Source organism: Cygnus atratus, chromosome 10 (genome assembly GCF_013377495.2).
Source record: "Cygnus atratus isolate AKBS03 ecotype Queensland, Australia chromosome 10, CAtr_DNAZoo_HiC_assembly, whole genome shotgun sequence".
NCBI classification, from domain to species: Eukaryota; Metazoa; Chordata; class Aves; order Anseriformes; family Anatidae; genus Cygnus; species Cygnus atratus.
The window spans coordinates 9849302-9867378 of record NC_066371.1 but is presented as its reverse complement, the minus strand read 5'-3'; the positions used below and the strand labels follow the sequence as shown (position 1 = coordinate 9867378).

The following is an 18077-nucleotide window of genomic DNA, read 5'->3' as shown; positions in this document are numbered from 1 at the left end:
AAATGTGTTTGGGCTGTATTGATGTTGTATAGAGGGAACTAGTTAGGTTCAGGTAATAAACACAGCTGTCTGTGGTTTGTTCACAGCAGTGATAGGGTGACATTTCCTTCTGACTCCCCTGTACTACATACCTTCCTGGCTCCCTTCCCCCTAGCTCCCTCTTGTGATTACTTTCTACTAGTTGAAATATTTCCTTTCCTCACTATATGTTGCAGGTTACGTATAGTTCTGTTAGCAGTATCTACACCTGTCTCAAGGCCGGTATAGAAGTACCTTGGAGGTGCTTCATTTTTAGAAATCTTTCATAGCCATGTTGTGGATTCGTGGGCTCCATTTGGGATGGTAATAGTGACGAGGAGATGGCTTATGAGTTGCAGTTGTTAACGGTGTAACCTTATCCTCGGTTCAATTTGCTTTTCAGACCTGTTGAGTCCCCTGAAGAAATGGAAGTCACGCTACTTGATGGAGCAGAATGTTAAGAAGTTGCTGAGGCCTCTGTCTCCTGTCACCCCCCCACCTCCCATCTCTTCAGTTCCTGGCTCAGTGAGCCCACAGCTGGCTACACCCTGCTCGTCTGTGCCGGGAGAGGAGGAGAGTCGCAATGGTTATGGCATGATGTTCTCACCAATTCCTTCTCTGGCTGCTAGTCGCTGCAATACTCCACTACAGTTTGAGGTAAATCTGACTGGAGACTGGGGATGCCAAAAAGGGAAGAACTGGAGCATATGCCCCAGAGATTGCAGTAGGCACACCTTCCTTTCTGAGAACGTGGCTGTTTTCCTGAGCAGCGGCAGAGTTGCAGACTCGAGAGCACTGCTGCCTTTCTCCTCTACTCCACTTTTGGCCATACCAAATCTCTTCCTCCATTAAATATCAAACCTTGCTGCAGCCCAGCCTCCCCTCGCTTCATCAATAACATTAGTTTGATTATTTTCTTCATTTCTACAGCTCCCAAATTTTGTAGGCTCTTCAGTGTTCTTTAGTCTTCTTCCTCACTTCAGCTCTCTGTGCCAATGTGGTTCCCAGTCCTTCATGCCTGTTCCGAAGAGTGTAACAGTGCTCCAGTTCTCGTAGGCTGTCTGACATCCTCAGCTCCTCTTCCAGCAATCCCAAGTATGGTAGAAATATTTTGTCAGCTTCCACTGTGTTCTTTGGTTTTCCTTTCCCTTTATGGTGTAGCAAGGATGCACCTTATGCCTTTGATTTCATGACGGCTTCCTTTTGCAAAAAATTGCAGAAGTAAAGAAGTTTAGGTGGGTTTCTTTGCTCTAAACTCTGTGGGAGAGTTTTCCACATCTGTTCAGCCTGGGACCTTCCACTTGCATTTTGTGTTGCATCTCTGTATGTGAATAGGGATCATACTGTTTGTACCTCCAGTTTCTGGTAATGCCTGTTTTCATTTAAAAAATGGAACTCTTCAGGTCTGTTGCTCACATTCTGCCACTGAAAAGTATTAAAAGTAATTTTGTGCAGCGACAGACTGCTTCATACTGGAGACTGTTTTGCTGTATTCCCTCCTCTGTTTTGCAACAGAGCAAACAGTCCTTTGTGGTATTTTTAGCTTAGTGTGCTTTTGATTATTTTCTTTGAGAACCCTTTTTTGAAAGTTGTCTGACAGGCAGATCTTTGGAGGTCAGCAGGGAAGACTGTGGAGTATTGAGGAGAGAGATGAAAGGCTGTTTGAGGCACAGAGCTTGATTGTAAAACGATCCTTACTTCTGCTGTGGTTGAGCTGGCATTTCAGAGCAGTGTTGCCTTGTATCTCCACAGTTTAGTCACTGTTTTCCTGCCCCACCTTAAGGTGTTAGTTGCTGTGTGGGAAGCCTGTATTTCACTTGACACCTGTATGCTTGCCCCATTTACCTTTTTTGCCCTTCTTTCTAGGAAAAGTGTCTAACAGCTTGGTAGACCATAGGCAGCTTTGTTCAAACTGTTGTATTTCTCTAAACGCAGCTCATTCCTCACATCTCTGCTTTAATGCCATGTCTGTTCCATTTAGTTATTGATTCTAACTTGAGAGAGTGCAATCTCACTAGGTATAAAGGTTTATACACTACAGCTGTGGCACTGTGGGAGGAAAACACCGGGGGGGAGAGATTGTTTTATTTGTTCACAAGCCTCCTCAAATGAGTGGAAGATGATCCACCACTGGCTGGCTGAGGAATATATTTTTTAAAGCTGTCTTTTAAGATACTTCATTCTTGATTCATTTCCTGACTTCTTTCTGAAGAACTTGTATCATAAGCTTCTGAAGTTGATCAGACTTTTGCAAACTGAATTTTTTCAGACTTAATTTTCAGACTTTCTAGATAGAAAATACTCGTAGGAGACAGGAAGCAGAGTAGAACTTTTTCTTTGGAGTTTGTCAGAAGCTTTTTGAGCTAAGAAGTTTCTGAGCAGCCTTGGTTTTCTGAGTTCCTGCTTTGCAGAGGGCAATGACTCCTTCCATATTTCTCTGACAGCAACATACATCTAGGAAACCTTCCTTTCTGATTTTATTTTAGGCCTGGTCAGTAACACAGAATGGAAAGTGGTTGGGAAGGAGGCCTTAAGAATGCCATCACGTTTGCATGAGCTGTCTTCCACTGATGAGTGCTCAGATGCTGTGTTATGGCATACAATTAAGCTGTCCCTTCATACCTATTCTCCTGACCTTTGCTGGAGAGGTAGCCCAAGTAGACTGAAGGAGCTATTTTTTTTTGCTTTCTACTGGTGTATTGTCCATGAAAGTTAACTGTAGTGTTCAGGAGATCTTAGTCGCCTTTTATTTGAGCAAAACCAGGCTTTCTGTCTCTTCTGTGTCCTCAGACCAAACACCATAAATATCTTTTTCTGCATGTCACAGTGCAAGTTCTATGTATGACAGCAGCAGAGATACAAAGAATGAGATGGCTTCTTTTCTTAACATTTATGTGCTCTGTTGTGGGTACTAAGTTGCAGCATGAAACGCTGTAGCCTAGCCCTGTCTTTGTGCTTCCAGGAAGCTTTAGAAACCACTGAACCCACAGAGTTGCCATCTAAGTTTGGGCCAGTTCCTGGTATAGTCTTTGTTTAGAATAGCCATCGCTAACCTCTATGCTCGTTTTTAATTTACCTTACTTTGCTTCTTGACTTTTTAACTAGATGAATAACAAGATGCTTTTCCCTCCTCTAGAACGTATCCTCCCCTGAGAGTTCCCCTGCGCATAGACCTGAATCCATGTCACCCGAGGTAGGTATCACACCGTCTCAATTGCATTTGGGGCCGAGAGCCTGTGTGCTTGTGTGTTGTATTTGAGGCTGCAGTGGGAGGGGAGGGAGAAGAAGTGCAGAGGCTGGTGGGAATGAGGGTGGAGCATTCCTCACGATAAGACAGAAGAGGTTTTTCAGGGTTATCGCAAGATAGCGAGCAAAGTAAAATAAATTAATTGAAGATTGGAATTTATTATACATTTATTGACACTGATGGGAAGCAGGCAATGTACAGACCTGACATGCCTCAGCTCCTGAAGTGAAGGCAAGGGGTATGGAGGCCCGAGAAATAGCAATCAACATCAGCCCCAGCCCAGCAGACAAGTGCTGTGTGGTATTTACTAAGTAGCAGCAAAATGACTACTGGGAAAGAAATGGGAAAGCATTCACTGGTAATTTAGACTAGCTTATAAGGGCACAGCAGGGCACCTGACCTGCTCTTTTCAGTCTTGATTTATGTCCTGTTCACTTGCAGTCTTAAAATGGTGAAGAGATGCAAGAAAGTAGTACTTTATTTAGCTGCTGGCCTGTTGTAAAACATGAGCTGAAGTACCTTTCTCAGAGACTGTTTTGCAGTAGAAGATCTGCATTCATCTCTAATGTGGCAGATTACTTGGAGCTGTAATACAGCAGAGGAAAAATGTTTCAGCTGCTGCAGTAGGGCATATCTGGTGCCTGGTGCTGCTGTGTTTTTCCCTAAGCACTGAAGTCCTGCAAAGAGGATGAAATTGTGTCAGTTTTGCTCATTGTCTGAGTTCCTGACACATTAACATGGTGAAGGAGAGCATTATGCCTTTGCCCGGGAGGTTTTTTGGCACTTACAGTAGAAAAATGGGTATACCATTGTATCAGTGCCCAGTGTTCCAGAAACTGTGGCAGTGCAAAGATGATGCCGTTATGGTTTTGTCAGAGAATGTAAAATGTACAAATGCAGTATAAATTAAACGAATGGAGTATTGTTAGAGATTGCTGAAACTGACAGTAAGTGAAAACAAGTGGGTTGGAGGTCCTGGGCATCATACTGTTATTACAAAGTCAGTGGTGGTTGACTTGGGACAGTCCCGAACTTGGCTAATAAAACAGCAAATGGACAGCTGTTCAAATCTCTGCTGCTTTCTCCCCTTAATGAACCTAGCTAGCACTAGCTGTTAACATCAACTTGGGACGTTTGGGGCACTTGAAGATGCTGTTTTCTTCTTCATTGACTGCCTGGGGATAGTGCTGAGCCTTGTTCTCCTGCTGCAATGAGAACTCTAAAGGGGGAAAGAGCATCTTATACTGGACAGCTGAACTGGATTACTGCTTAGTCCTAGTTGTTCCCTTCTATAAAGAACAGAACAGTGCAGGAAAGGACCAAAGGAGTGATAAGAGAGGAACTAGAAAACAGTGAGCTAGCGTTGTCCAGAATGTTTTCTGACATTTCTCTCCCCATCCTTGCCTGACCCTTTTCCTGACTTCCCACCCCCATCCTATATCCTCCCTGGATTTTCTAGCTCTGCCTCCGATCTGACGTGGATTCGAAGGGTGGGTACCTGGATTCCAGTGCAAACACCTGCCCGGAACGGCCATCGCTGCTCAGCTTCGGATCGTCCGATCTGGCTCCACAACCCTCCGTAAACTCTACTTCAGAGATGAACTTCCCAGGGAAAAGCGGGGAAGCACAGATGCTGCTACGAAGCTCTGATCAGGCTTTTCGGACAGAGTTTAATTTAATGTATGCCTTCTCCCCATTGAACGCTATGCCACGTGTGGATGGTTTGTTGCGGGGGTCTGCTCCTTTGGGAGACAGGAAGCCAATGAATTCAGAAGCGGGATGCTGCAGCTCTCCTGCTGAAGGATATTTCAGCAGACACGAGTCAGGACTGCTTAAAGAGACGGTGCATGGATCCATGTCTCCCTGTGGCGAGAGGGCTTGTGAAGGCGTCCGGTCTGCTCCCCAGAATCCTCCCCAGAGGAAGAAGGCAAGTATCCTTGTGAAGGAAATCCTAAGGCTGCAGGAACCTGAGCGGGAACGGTCTGCACCATGGGAAAGACTTGCAGGGAGAATAAAGAAAATGGAATGTAACTGAAATGCAGCCTTGGCGAGTAATCTAGGCATTCAGTGCCGAGATGAAAGCAATGTAGAGTTGTTAAAAGAAAGGGAGCTACCACTTAGGCAAGATTTTGATGTGAGAACTGGGGACGGAGGGGGAGATCACAATGCAAATAGCTCTTCTCAGAGGCCCGATGTTTCAAAAGAAAATGTGAGCTGTTTACTGGAAAGACTTATTAGTAAGGAAACATCGCAACATTCTCAGAAAAGTAGATGAATGTTGTTAGGTAAATTTTAGCACTTTGAAAATGGAACGTTGTTTAATAGAAAGTAAATAAGTATTTGTCGCTAGTAGTAGGCCGATGACCCTCACAGGACTAGAACTGACAGTCAGGCATTGCTGTGATAAAACCAGGTGCTGATGGGACAAAAACATGCACTTGTGTCGATGTGTATCAGTGCCTTACCTGTGCTTAGGTACTTTTTCTGGCAAGTGTGGTAACCTGGATCAGTTGTGTATGTGTCCAGCTGGATGGAAGGCTTTGTTTGTGGCAGTTTTTTGGTTACACTTACCTTAAAAGCTTTGTGTGTTAAGTTACCTTTGGAAATAGCCTGTTCAGCATTTTAGCCTCATAAGACCTTGAATACAGATACTGAATCCTAGCTGATAAATCAAATTCTTCAGCAGAGCTGCCTTCTGTGAATCTTTCATGAGGGGCTGAGCCTCATGATAGCACTAAGGGAAGGCAGGCCGAAAGGTAAGTGTTCAGCTGGAAATACTCGTGTACTTTTGATCCCGCTATCTCTGTGTTATGAGACAGCACCACTTGGGACATTTTAGTCTCTGTCTTTGACAAATCTGAGACTGGCTTGTACAAAATAGATTCCTCTGCTAGACCTGGTTTACTGAGGCTGTAATGCTGGAAGTCTGCAGTTCTGGCTGCTGAACCACCATAGCATGAGCCTGGTCTGAGCATGCTAAAATTCGGTGCCAGGCTTTACCAAGTTTTAGGATTAGTGTGGCTGTGCTGGCAGAGATGAACAGGACCCTCTGAAGATCTGTTTTGTGACAGTTTTTGAGATGTACAGATATTGATCTACATTGTATAGTGTCACAAACCATGGAGAGAGTGAACCGAAGGGTGTTGAGAGGAGGAAGGTATAGAGGCTTGATGCTTGACTGTGCAAGCATATGCTGTAGTAGTGGGAAATTTCAGGGGCACACTAGCCATATATTCCTGCTGAAGAGGTCATAAAGAGGGAAATGTGAGGAAGCCTGGCAGTTGATGAGTGGTCCAGATTTGCACCACTTAGCTCTTCTTCTGAGTGCCTGCAGTCTGAGGAAGATTTATAATCCCAATGTACCTTTTAAGGTTTTACCTGCAAACTCAGAGAAATGATTTTAAAAATGGTGCGTGGGCATGTTCTTCCCCCTAACCCAGTCCCCTGCTTTCCCTGACTCATCGCTGCGTTTTTCCCTCAGGTATCCCTACTAGAATACCGCAAGAGGAAACAGGAAGCCAAGGAGGGAGGCGAATCAGTGCGATGCACAGGGACTCCTACCCGGCAGGGCAGCAGCAGCTCTGGGACTGACACAGATGTCAGCAGCCTGCCGGGCTCTGTAGTACGAACCCCGTCCTCTCCACAAAGTGGCTTCTCCCCTTCTCATCCCTCCCTGCCTCATGTAGAGGACGTCAGCCCACCAGACTCAAGGGGGGCTAGTTCCTCAACATCACTCAGCAAATCCCAGGAGAACATCAGCAGTAGGTGGTGAGTGTTATCCCTCCGAGCAAGCCTGAGATTGCTCCGCAGAAATGAACCAAACTCTCGGGGGGGAGGGGGCGTTTCCATTGCAATAATTGCAGCTGGATGGATTCTGTTGGGTGTCTTGGCGTTATTCTCTTTTGTGATTGCTAAACGGCTGCGGAGAATACTTGCAATCTTCTCAGCCTGCCCTTTAGTTCTTAGTTTAGATATCAAAAATCTCCCAGAGAGATGAAGTCTCTCCTCCAGTGGTTTCCTTTTAAGGACACAGTTTTGAATTCTCTCCTGCAATGAGAATTTAATCCACGTCTAGTTTAAAGGGTGTTCGGTTGCTGAATTTCCACTGTTTAGACGTGTATGATACGAAGTTTAACTTCTGAGTAGGAAAGCTGAAGGAGCCCTCCGTAACTTTGCACATGAGAAGCAGGGACAGTGAAACTACCCCAGCTTTCCAGTCCCTCGCACAAATAGGTGTGAAAAGCAGTTACCAGCCTGAAGTTCGTGACTTGCCAAAAGCATGGAAAAATCACTTTCACTGAGTTACCACGTGAAGGTTTGATAAGGGGAAATGCTAGTCTTCAAAAACGAACCTGATAGTAATGTCTGGTCCCAAAATGAAGCACTGCAGCCCTGAAATGCAGAGTACTGAGTTGTGGTCTGTACCCAGTGAGGGTAAGGACGTTCTGCTGACTGGAGCTGTGTAGTACGGTGGCTTTGCTGCCTTTTGTATTCAAGTTCTGCTTGTGGAGGCTACAGGCACAAAGGCATACCCTTCGTAACGCTGACCTTCCACGTGTGCGGCTGTGTCACTGTTGATGCGATGGCAGGTGAATGGCAAGGGAAGAGATGCTGAGCAATGCCAGGGGTGTGAAGTTTATGTTGACAGTGCCTGAAAACATTTTTGGGGTGAATTTATAAGAGTAATAAGATGTGCTTTCTTCCCTTTCCCATCCTCCCCCGCTGCAAATATCATCACTCTTCAAGTTGAAAATTTATAAGAAATCATTTGTCTTGTACCTCCTGACAGCAGTGCCGGCCAGCTGACCTGCCAGATGCTGAGCCTGGCCACAGCTGAGGCAGTCAGCTGGTGATTGGGTTTTAATCCGTTTTGTCCAAGTCTTGTTATCGCTTGCCCGTCTCCTCCTGTGCCACTTTTGCCTGCAAAAAGGGTGAAAGAAAAACCTAACTGAATGAAAAACCCTACTTGGGGGTGAGGGGACTGGTAAACTTGATCCAGTGTGATGTTTTATATTGTTAGCTTCATCTGCTGCTCCTCAGCAGATGCTCTGGCTTCAGTTTATCACATGGTTTCAACAGTAAATGTTGTGTGGGATTAAAGATGATATTGGTACAGGACACAATGTAAAAGTTGAAACCATGCTGATAGGGTTAAGCAGCTTTTGCTGCCTTTTTTATTCCTGTTCTGTCTTTTAATGGACAAGGCTAACAACCTCTCAGCCCCCTTGCTCTTTAAAAAATATCTATACATATGTATTAGAAACTGCATGTTACAGAGTTAAAGTTGAAAACCAACTTCATCTTTAACTCTGAGTGCTTACGTTTCTGATACGTTTTCAGACATTCACAGTAATATAATACTAGGGACAGAAGAAAATGGTGGGATCTAAAATTACGTGCCTTAATTTTCAGTTGTCCAGATTTTTGCTGAATTCTACAATATTTGCCAATAGCTTTCATTTAAAAAAAAATAAGTTTCTGTCTCTTTCAGTTGCCAAGATACAGCCATCACAATGTAAACAGATGTGCTGCTGCCCAGTAAACCCAGCCTTGCAGAAAACTGTCTCCAGCAAAACAATAGCAGCAACGAAGGTGTGAATTCACCCCCTCACCCCATTCACCTCCATGAGGTGTGAACTGTGGCCCCTTCTCCCTTCTGCTTCAGTGAGGGGTGAACTTCAATGTCTGGGCTGTTTATTTAAAAATTAAAAGAAAAAAAAGGGCTAATGTAAAGCACAGTTTTTAATATCTTTAAAAAGAAAAGCAAATACAGAAGTCAGTTAACACAGTGTTAGGCTGCATATTTGCATGGTATGCAGTGTGCTGAATGCTTTATTTGAATATTTAAATTTGGGCATTTTTAGGGCGCGCTTTTTTTGGTTTGTGGGGTAAGACATTCTGAATCCTTAATGAGAGTGCTACTGTTTTCCACGTTAAAACACGTACTTCTAAAGAGCTTTGGATGGTCCAGTGCATGGTAGGGGTCTAGGGTGTGTCGGTGGCTCTCCTTTTCTTCTACAGATTGGCTTTAGTAAAGCCACGTCACCTCTGTTTTTCAACCTCAGAGTAGATGCTTGTTTTAAATAATGGAACAAGATCTAGCACTGATCTTGAGAGTTTTTACATTACAAAATAAATGGGACAAAGTAGCATTAATGTGCAAAATGGCCACGCCAGCTCTGCTCCAGGAACGTTGCATTACATGACTGTACTATCTTGACAGCGTATTACCACAGGGTACTGGTTTTGCTTCTCTTTAGTTTGAATGCAAATAGTCTGTGCAAAATAACTGCATCTGATTTTAAGCCAGTAACAGGATTTTCCAAATGCTGTTGAATCTTGAAACGACTTTCTGGGGGAAAGTGTCCCGTAATCAGGTGATCTACTGAGCTGAATGTTTATAGCATCTTTCTGCCAAAAGATCTTGTTTTTCTCAGGGCAGTGCTCTCATGGTCGCCAGTGACGGACAGTCTAAAATCCCACAGGAGGTTATTTATGATGGAAAAGTAGTGCAGAATTTTATTCCTCATCTGTCTAGAGAGCTGGTGTTCTCTGATCCCTCTGTTCTGTGGCAGGGGTTTGCATTTGCAATAACTTCATACCAGTGAATTTAAGCAGAAACCTTTGAGACTTCAAAGACAAACCCATCTTGTAATTATACCAAGGACGCCACAGCCCCCTTGTGCGTTGGTCACGTTGCTCTCAGCTGCGTAACAGCAGTCCTCAGCTGTTCCTGGGTTTTTGTTGCAGGATGGTCCCAACGTCAGTGGAGAGGCTTCGAGAGGGCCGAGGCATACTTGAGAAGGTGCTGCGGAGTGGTGCGAAGGTGTCCCAGAGAACAGAATCCTCACCCACCTGTGACAGTGTCATTGAGAGAGATGCAGGTAGGAAGATGACGTTTCTAAAAACTTGGTGGTCAGTGATGGGCTTAAATAGCTTTGCAAACTTGCCTATGAACTTAGTTGTACCTTCATCTCTATCATCATCAATGCCTTATAAAAGCCTTCTGCAAACCCTACTTTATTGGTATTCAGGTAATATTGCCTGAGCCTTTATCCCTCTCCCGTTAGAACTGGAAGACTTCTGGGCCTATCCAGAGTTTGGATTCGAGATCACCTGTGTTTTGGCTCTGGCAGGGATGAGAACTCTGCCCTCGGATAGACGGGTTAACCAAGCATTGCCTCAATTGCTTCTGTGTGCTGGGGATGAAGGTGCTGTCGTTTAATAATTCTAGTTGGCTGAACATCCAGATAAATGTGTTACTCGCTAAAATGCAGGCGTAGGCTTTAGGCACTGCGAAGAACTGACGTAGCTTCCAAGCCTTACCTCATCTCTGTTTGAAGTTGCTTGATTTCTTGAGTTATGGTATTTGTCAGTTCTGTGAAAGAGACCTACTTACTGAGATGAACTCAGTTCTTGTTGATGTTCCTTCTCTGAATAATGGATTGTCCTCACTGAGTAGCATGCAGGGTCAGTGAGTGCTTGTGACTTGAGCTGAACTTACACCACTCCTTTATCCACCTGTGGTGTAAAGATCAGCTGTGACTTCTCTAAGATGGACAGGTCACTTCTTGCCTCATTTCTTAGCTGTGATATGGAGTTATTTTTCTTTCATTTACTTTGCAAGGGATGAAGGGCAGGCAAAATCCAGACTGTTCCAGCAGGCCTGCACACTGTAATCTGCAGGGATCTTGTTCTTCGGTCTCACACGAGTTAGAGTTTGACTTTAACCTACGTGGATCCATTCTTCCTCCTGGTTACATAAAACTGATTCCACTCCAGATAGTCGAAACTCAATGCCCTGACTGATGGAAACTTTTGTCTCTTTCATCCTAGTGCAGCAAAATATTTTTTCTTCTTTTGCATACTGTGGCAATTTCTTCAATAGCTTGTTTAGATTCTGTGAGCATTCTTCCCTCCCCCGGTTGCTGGACTGCTGCTTAGTGAAACAAAACGAGTGACTGAGTCCCTGCCACTCCTGGTATCACCTGTAGGAGTTGTGAAGATACACGTTTGCTTGATGCTGTAATGGATAGTAAAATACTGAGAGAAAAAAATCTGGGTGATTTCTGGTGATTTCCTTATGGAGCACATGGGAATGAAACTGAGTTTTTGTGCATGCCACACTTCAGAGAATCGCAGCTGCTGTAGGTTAAAGCTGTCGTGTCATAAATGGCTTAGGTTGGCACAGGCCAGTACTGGGAAGAAAAGAAGCAATTCTCACTTCTGCTTTGTCCTCCCTTGTGTAGGTATTAAGATATGAGAGAGGGAAACGTTGGCTTCGTCTTCTTAAGATTTACATAAAGCAAATTCAGGAAGGTTATAGTTTATTCACACTTTGTAATTCAGAATCTTTAGATGGGCTTTAAATTTTCAAAGATTTTTCTGTGAATAGACACTGCCAGTAATGTCTGCAGCACTGTTGATGTGCCTGGCCTTTTAAGAAACAGTTTATTCCAGAAATCTTTAGGTTTCTTCTGCTTCTCATACTCAACTTCTGATCTCCTGGGTTGAGCAGTTAGTCTCTTCTGTGCATGACTGCTTACCAAAACATGCCCTAAACTGCAAGCTTTGCCTTTCTGCACTGCAGTACTCAGAATGCCACACCACAGCTCCTTGGTGCATTGGATGTAGTTTCAGAGAATGGAAGGTGGCACAGGACACATGCTGGAAGCTTCGTGTACCGGTCTCCGTGCAGGTCCTGTGCCCTGAGGAAGAAGATGTCTGAGCCTCAGTAGCAGACAAGACAACTCCATCCAGATTCCTGTTTAGTTAAGCCAGCGACTGTGATGCAGCACAGAGAGGACAACCACAGCAAAGCCACGGGCGCTGCTGACACTGCTGCTCATGCTGGTGCATCTGGTACAAAGCCAGGCATGTCTGGCAGAAGTACAGAGCAGACCAAGGCAGCGTGTCCTGTATCAGGACCGAGACATCTGTCATGTAAATTTGATACTAATACCAGTGCTATCTCACCAAGACATTTCAAACACTGCTGCTGAGAATCCCTGAGATGCTGCAAATAAACAACTCTGTCTCATCAGACGGCAACATCATAAATCTGATGTGAAATCTCCCAGTCCCACCAGTTTCCCTCCCTCCTAAAGAGAGCATGCTCACATGCTGAACCGTGTGGTTACAGTAGCAGTAACAGAAAAACACACAGGGCAGAGTGACTGGGTCACTTGGAGTAAGTACTTCTTGTCTCCCTCAGTACAGGTTCAATTATTTGGTGGGGAAAAAAACACACCTGCCTATCCTGTGAGATTGGGGTGATGGGAAGGCTTGTTCCACTAAAAAAAGCTTACTCTTTTTTCTCTTTCATGTAGCTAAGGTGCATCAGCGTGTACTGTGCTGCTGTTGCCCCTCACAAGTCATAGCTTTTTATACCATCCGGTCTTTTTCTGAAACAGGCATTCCTGAGGTCTAAGAGTAAGTCATTTTGTAGCAGCTCAACTGAGTTGTAAAGCAAAATCCCCAAAATGGCAGTGGGGGTGCCGTCAGCCTTGGCAGCATGGGACTCCAGTGGCCTTTGAGGACAGCCTGCAGCAGGATCCTACTGACAACCCATCTAAGAATCAGTTTTAATTCCCCAGCTGTAACTGGTAGCCAGTTGGGATTCCTCTGACCAAAGCTGAGTAGAGAATTGCTGAGTCCTTAGAAACTGTCTTCTGCCTCTCGTATCCCTCTGGAAAGCCCCAGGCTGTCTGTATTCCCAAGCAGTCTGTACGCAGTCACCAGGGGCTGCTCTTCAGATAGGCTGGTCCAAAGCGAGTGAGGTTTCTGCTAAACCAGGGAGACTTGGTGTAAGGGAAGCAGCAGTTCCTAACGTGCAGGGCTGCTGTATGCATGTGAAGGTTTTCCAGTTGCCTTCTGTTGGGGTCCTTCAGCTTCCAGAAGGCTGCTGACTGGAGAAGCCACTCCTGTCTCGGCTGTAGCTGGAGGCAGAACAAGACAGCTGCGGTGTGCAGATGTCACTTGAGAGGGAACTGCTGTGACCTCAGTCCAGGGGATGAAGTTTAACATCTTGACTGTGCTGTACATTGCAGACACAGCAGAAGGAGACACTCCAGAAGCCCACAAAGGACCAGCAGTTTACAGTCCTTCGCGATACAGCTACCAGGTAAATTGTCATCTGTTACCTGCCCGTTCTGAAATAAAGCTTCAAACAGCACTGGGGGGGAAACTGGGTTTAGCTGGAAATTATTCCCAGTCCTGCTACGCTAAGCAACAGGAGCACAATGAGGTAGGAGGTGCAGAAGATGGTATTCTTGACGTGTCTTTTTCCCCCCGCTACGTTGCCAGCTCCTGCAGTCTGACAGCCCCCAGGCCGAATCGCAGACCCTTCTCCAGCAGAGTTCCTCCCCGTACAGAGGACACCTTACTCCTTCTCCTGGCTACAGCTACCGAGCAGCAGCACAGAGGACAGGACACAGCCTCTCTCACGGTTCCTCAGAAACGTCCCTCTCCTCTTCCTCGTACTCCAGCCCTGCCCACTCGGTCTCCACAGACTCCTCTGCCCTGTTTGCGGGGAACTCGGTGTATTACAGCAGCCAGCAGCACTCTGGCAGTGCCAGCGGCAGCCTCCTGAAGAAGAGCTGCCCTGCTGCTGCCAGCCCAGCACAGCCGACGGCTGTGGACTCTCTTTCCTCCGAGCCTGGCTCCCAGCCCTGCACAGGAGCGTCGGGCTCCACCTCCGTTCCCCAAAGTGCTCGGTCACTACAGTCAGACTTGCGGACTATCAGTCTACCGAATTCGGGGCAGTCTGTTCTCTACCAGGGTTCCCGGGGGGGAGTGATTTCCAATGCACAACACTACCCGCACCGAGGGGGAAGCAGTGTCCATCAGTACAGACTTCAGCAGCTTCAAGGTTCTGGAGTAAAGACTCAAACAGGACTTTCCTAGGGCTGCCTGGACTCCAGGAGGACAAAACTGCCCATAGCTCCTTCCAGTCACCGCTGGAAGTGGCTCCTGGGCCGGTGTTGGGAGCTTGCACCTGATGCTGGGCTGCCAGGGGTCAGAGGCTGAGGTCTGAAACGCACGGGTGAGATTTGTGAGCAGTATTGGCCTCTGGTCTCGTAGGAGAAAGCAAATTTCTCTGAGACAGGGACTGTAGCAAAGCTGTTCCCTAATGCGTGGGTACATTGAAGAGAAGAGAGGAGAAAAAAAATGAAAAAAAAAAAAAAAAAGAAAATGGTTCAAGTGCAATGACTGTGGTGCAGCCTCTGTCTCTTGTCCGTGCCCATGGCCATAGTCACTCATGCAGTACGGACATCTTTTTTATACAAAAGCGGTTTAAAGAAAACATTGGGGAAGTTTAACTCCAATCCCAAAGCTCTCTTTGTAGGTCAGGTTCTCGGTGCGTTCTGGGGAGGGCTTTAACCCGTTACGATCATTCCAGTCACAAGCAGATGAGCGCACGCCGCTGCCCTTGGGCCTGGGTGACGACTGCCACGGCCGGAGCGTTTTCCAGGACAACGGCGTCTCCGCAAATGTGAACAAGCACGGGGGGGGTTGGAGTGCGTGTGCCTGTCGCTGCAGAGGATCTGGGGTGCACCGTCGCGTGCTGCTCCGGCAGGGCGCCGTCAGCGCGCCGGTCACGGGTGTGTGAACGGGAGCGGTGCCGGGGGTGCTGCCGCACGCCACCGCGCCCAGGGCTCTGCCCGCATGCCCCGGTAAGCACGGCGATGCTGCGGCGTGCCCGAGGCTGGCTGAGGAGCGAGCGGCTGTCCGGAGGGGCTGCAGGAAGGTGGCAGGGGTGGGTCTGGGTTGTGGCGGGGCTGGGGGACCCTGCTCCGTGCCGAGCCAGGCGCGCGTGGGATTTCCTTCCCGCTGAGCGTGGCGGCAGAGCCAGCCCAAACACAGTGCGCTGTCTGTTCAATTCCATAAGATTGCCAGCTTCTTTCTCACTTGTTTACTGTAATATCGGGCGTGTTTTTATTTATCTAATTTTATATTCAGTTATAACCATAGTAGGTTAGCTAATATACGACAGGTGTCATCCCTGGTGCTGCAGTGGAACTTCTCCTTTCTCTTGGATAACATAATGCTGTGAGTCTGTCTCCCCTGTCTTTTCAGATGCACAGTCTTCTTCCTTTTTTTTAGGACTGTTACAGGTTTCTCTAATTCACAATTGAAATCAGGTGTTTGTTCAACCTAGGGGAGACTTTTAAAATATTGAATCAAAGAGTTAACTTTCTCACACTGTCTGGCTGTGAGCGTGTTGGGATGGAACTTGTCACCCCACGGTTGGGTGTCTGTATACTGTATAAAATAGGTGTAAACTTCGCTCAGCTTAGCCCTGGGTGTGCAGCCTCCCCTTTCATGCTATGAGCAGCATGGGGCAGGCGGGCTCTGCCCTGCCGGGTGGCAGGAGGGGGCCAGGGGGGCCCTGCGCAGAGGCGCCAGCACCTCCGGACGCAGCGGGGGGCAGGAGAGAGGGACCCTGGAAAGCTCTTGGAAAGGTGGGGGCTGTAGCTTCTTACTCTAGTGGAGTTTTTACACCATGCTGTAACATTTGAACTTTCACAAGAGATGTAATAATTTTGATAATAAAAATACTTAACTTGAAAACCAGTATTTTGGAAATCACCTCCCTTCTTACGGCCTTGAACGCTGTTGCCTGGGTCGTGGGGTGGGGTGGGCGCGTTGGTCTCTTCCCTGCCCGTGCAGGGTAAATGAAGCACTGCAGGGGCAGACGCATGGATCTGGCACCTCCTGCTTCCAAATCTACCTTACGCTCTCCCTTCTGCCAGCGTTTCAGCTGAAGTCAGGTGCTGCAGCGCGAGCAGCAGATCCTGAGAAAAGGGAAATCACCAGAGCTCCTGGCGGTGAGAGACAGCGTCTGTGCTGCTGCTCTTTTCCTCTTCTCTCTCAGGCTCCTTTGGGGAGGAGGCCAGGGGTAGGGGCTGTGTCCTGCATTTTGCCTGCTTTGAAACCTGTTTTGGGGATGTGGTGGTGGTGTTTTTTACCGGCACGTGTGTGGTTTCCTGGTGTGCTGATGCGCAGGGATTTTAGTTTTAACTCTGCTTGCCTTTTCCTTAGGAAGCCTGAGCTGGGTCTGGCATAGAGCTGATCCTCAGGCTGGGGTGCCTGAGGTGCCCAGCGCTTCCCATGTCTGACCACCCTCGCAGTGACGCGGTTCCCCCTGCCACCTCCCGGGAACGTCTGCTGTGACGCGTCCCTGAGAAGAGCCTGGCTCCATCTCTGCACGTTCCCCAGGTAGCAGCAAACTCCCCGACCCAGCTGGAGGCTGGGCAGACCCACGCGCAGGACCCTGACCTCCCACTCCCATCGGGGACAGAGCTGTCCCAGGGGACCTGCACCGGCCGCTGCCCCCTGCATGGAGGATGCTCGGTCCCGTGCTCCCCACCTGGGGCCGACAGCCAGCACCCGTCCCGCTCCACACCACACCACAGGGCTCAGAGCTCATCTGGTTTGAATTATATTTTTCAATAAGGTTTTGTGAAACACTGTATCAAACTTTGTACTAAAATACAGATATATTACAGCTACTGTATTCCTTTCTCCACTGATTTTTCTTGGTTTGTTTTCCAATTCAGCCAGCGACAGCGCTCCCGATCCGCCGAGGGCCACGGGGTGGTGGCAGGCAGCGGCTGCTTGTGGGGGGAGCGCCAGCGCCTGCGACATCCCGGGGGGTCCTGGGCTCCCGCTCGGGGTCTCAGCACGGCTCCGGCTCTGTTCCCTCGCCGCCACCCCGCAGGGTCTCAGGGCACGACTTACCGGCTCCGCCAGCCCCGGGCGCGCCGGGTGGCGGTTCCCACACAGCCCTTCATCGCCTTGTCCCGGCAGCGTTCCCACCGCGCGGCTGCGCCCCTCGCCCCGGCTCCGCAGCCCCTCTCCCGTACCTGTCCTCACCGCCTGCCTCCAGCCCCTCCAGAGCCCCCCATGCGGCCTCGTGCCCCTGCCACCAGCCCCCGGCTCCTGGCACCGAGCCGCGGCCGGTGCTGAGGACTTTATTGCGTTGCGAGGGCTGCGGCGGGCGCGTGAGGAAGCCCCCGCGCTGGTCTGGCCAGCAGAGCCGCGGCCAGGCCTCGGCCGCCCGTGCTGGGGTGTCGGTGCCGGCTGCTGGGTGCTGCGCGACCGAGCCCTCGGCTCCCCGCGGCCGCGTGCCGGTGAGGTGCAGCCCGGGGACGGGGCTGGGCCGCCGGTGCCTGCGCACCGTGGCGGGGAAAGCCTCGCTGTCACCAGTGGAGATAAAGCACCGTATGGGGATGGGGGGGGAGGCGTTTGGCAGCGGCCGGGGCTGGATGGGGGCGGTCCTCCTGTGTGCCCGCCCCGGGGGTTTGCATTTTTCAGCTGCTCCCACTTACCAGGGCTTACATTCAGCGGTGGCACGAGTCGGGCGTCGCGGCAGTGAGGCCCCTGCGGTCCCCACGCTTGGGCAGGAGCGAGCGGCGGCCTGCGGCCCCAGTGGCACCGGAAAGCATGAGGTCCTGGGGCTGGACTCCTGGGCTGGGGGCGAGGGGGCTCGAGTCATTTTACCCTGTTTAGAGAATATTAATTTACACGTAAAAGTACGGGCAGGCCCCGGCCCGGCCACCGGTTCCCCCCGGCCATGGAGACAGGATCACTGAGCTGTACAAAATGGGAGCGGGGAAGGTGCTGGGGCCCAGAGCAGCCGGCGCGGGGCGTCACGGGACACGCGTTGGGGCGGGAGGCAGCAGGTCTGGAGTCCTGGGGATGTAGAAATCTGTTAAAAACTCTGAGATGTTTTTTTTTTTTTCCTCGAAATGAAACCGCAGTTTGACGCCGTTCTCGGACGAAGCAGGTTTGGGGCATCCTTCCGCGG

The 18077-nt window shown here is 48.6% G+C and overlaps 1 protein-coding gene across 4 annotated transcripts in view; it reads left to right on the top strand.

The window, feature by feature from the left end:
* SETD5 (SET domain containing 5) overlaps positions 1–15841 on the top strand; it is a 64948-nt gene extending 49107 nt beyond the window's left edge. For 3 of the 4 annotated variants that reach the window (XM_035546633.2, XM_035546634.2, XM_050712668.1), the window contains 7 exons: positions 422–675; positions 3155–3211; positions 4725–5192; positions 6747–7033; positions 10016–10149; positions 13315–13388; positions 13571–15841. In XM_035546633.2, coding sequence (XP_035402526.1) covers positions 422–675; positions 3155–3211; positions 4725–5192; positions 6747–7033; positions 10016–10149; positions 13315–13388; positions 13571–14170 — 1874 coding nt within the window. In that variant the 3' untranslated portion in view covers positions 14171–15841. Of the gene's footprint in view, positions 1–421; positions 676–3154; positions 3212–4724; positions 5193–6746; positions 7034–8756; positions 8858–10015; positions 10150–13314; positions 13389–13570 lie in introns of those variants that run through there. The other variant, XR_007708661.1, reaches the window with a different exon arrangement.
* The last annotated feature ends 2236 nt before the right edge of the window (positions 15842–18077 follow it).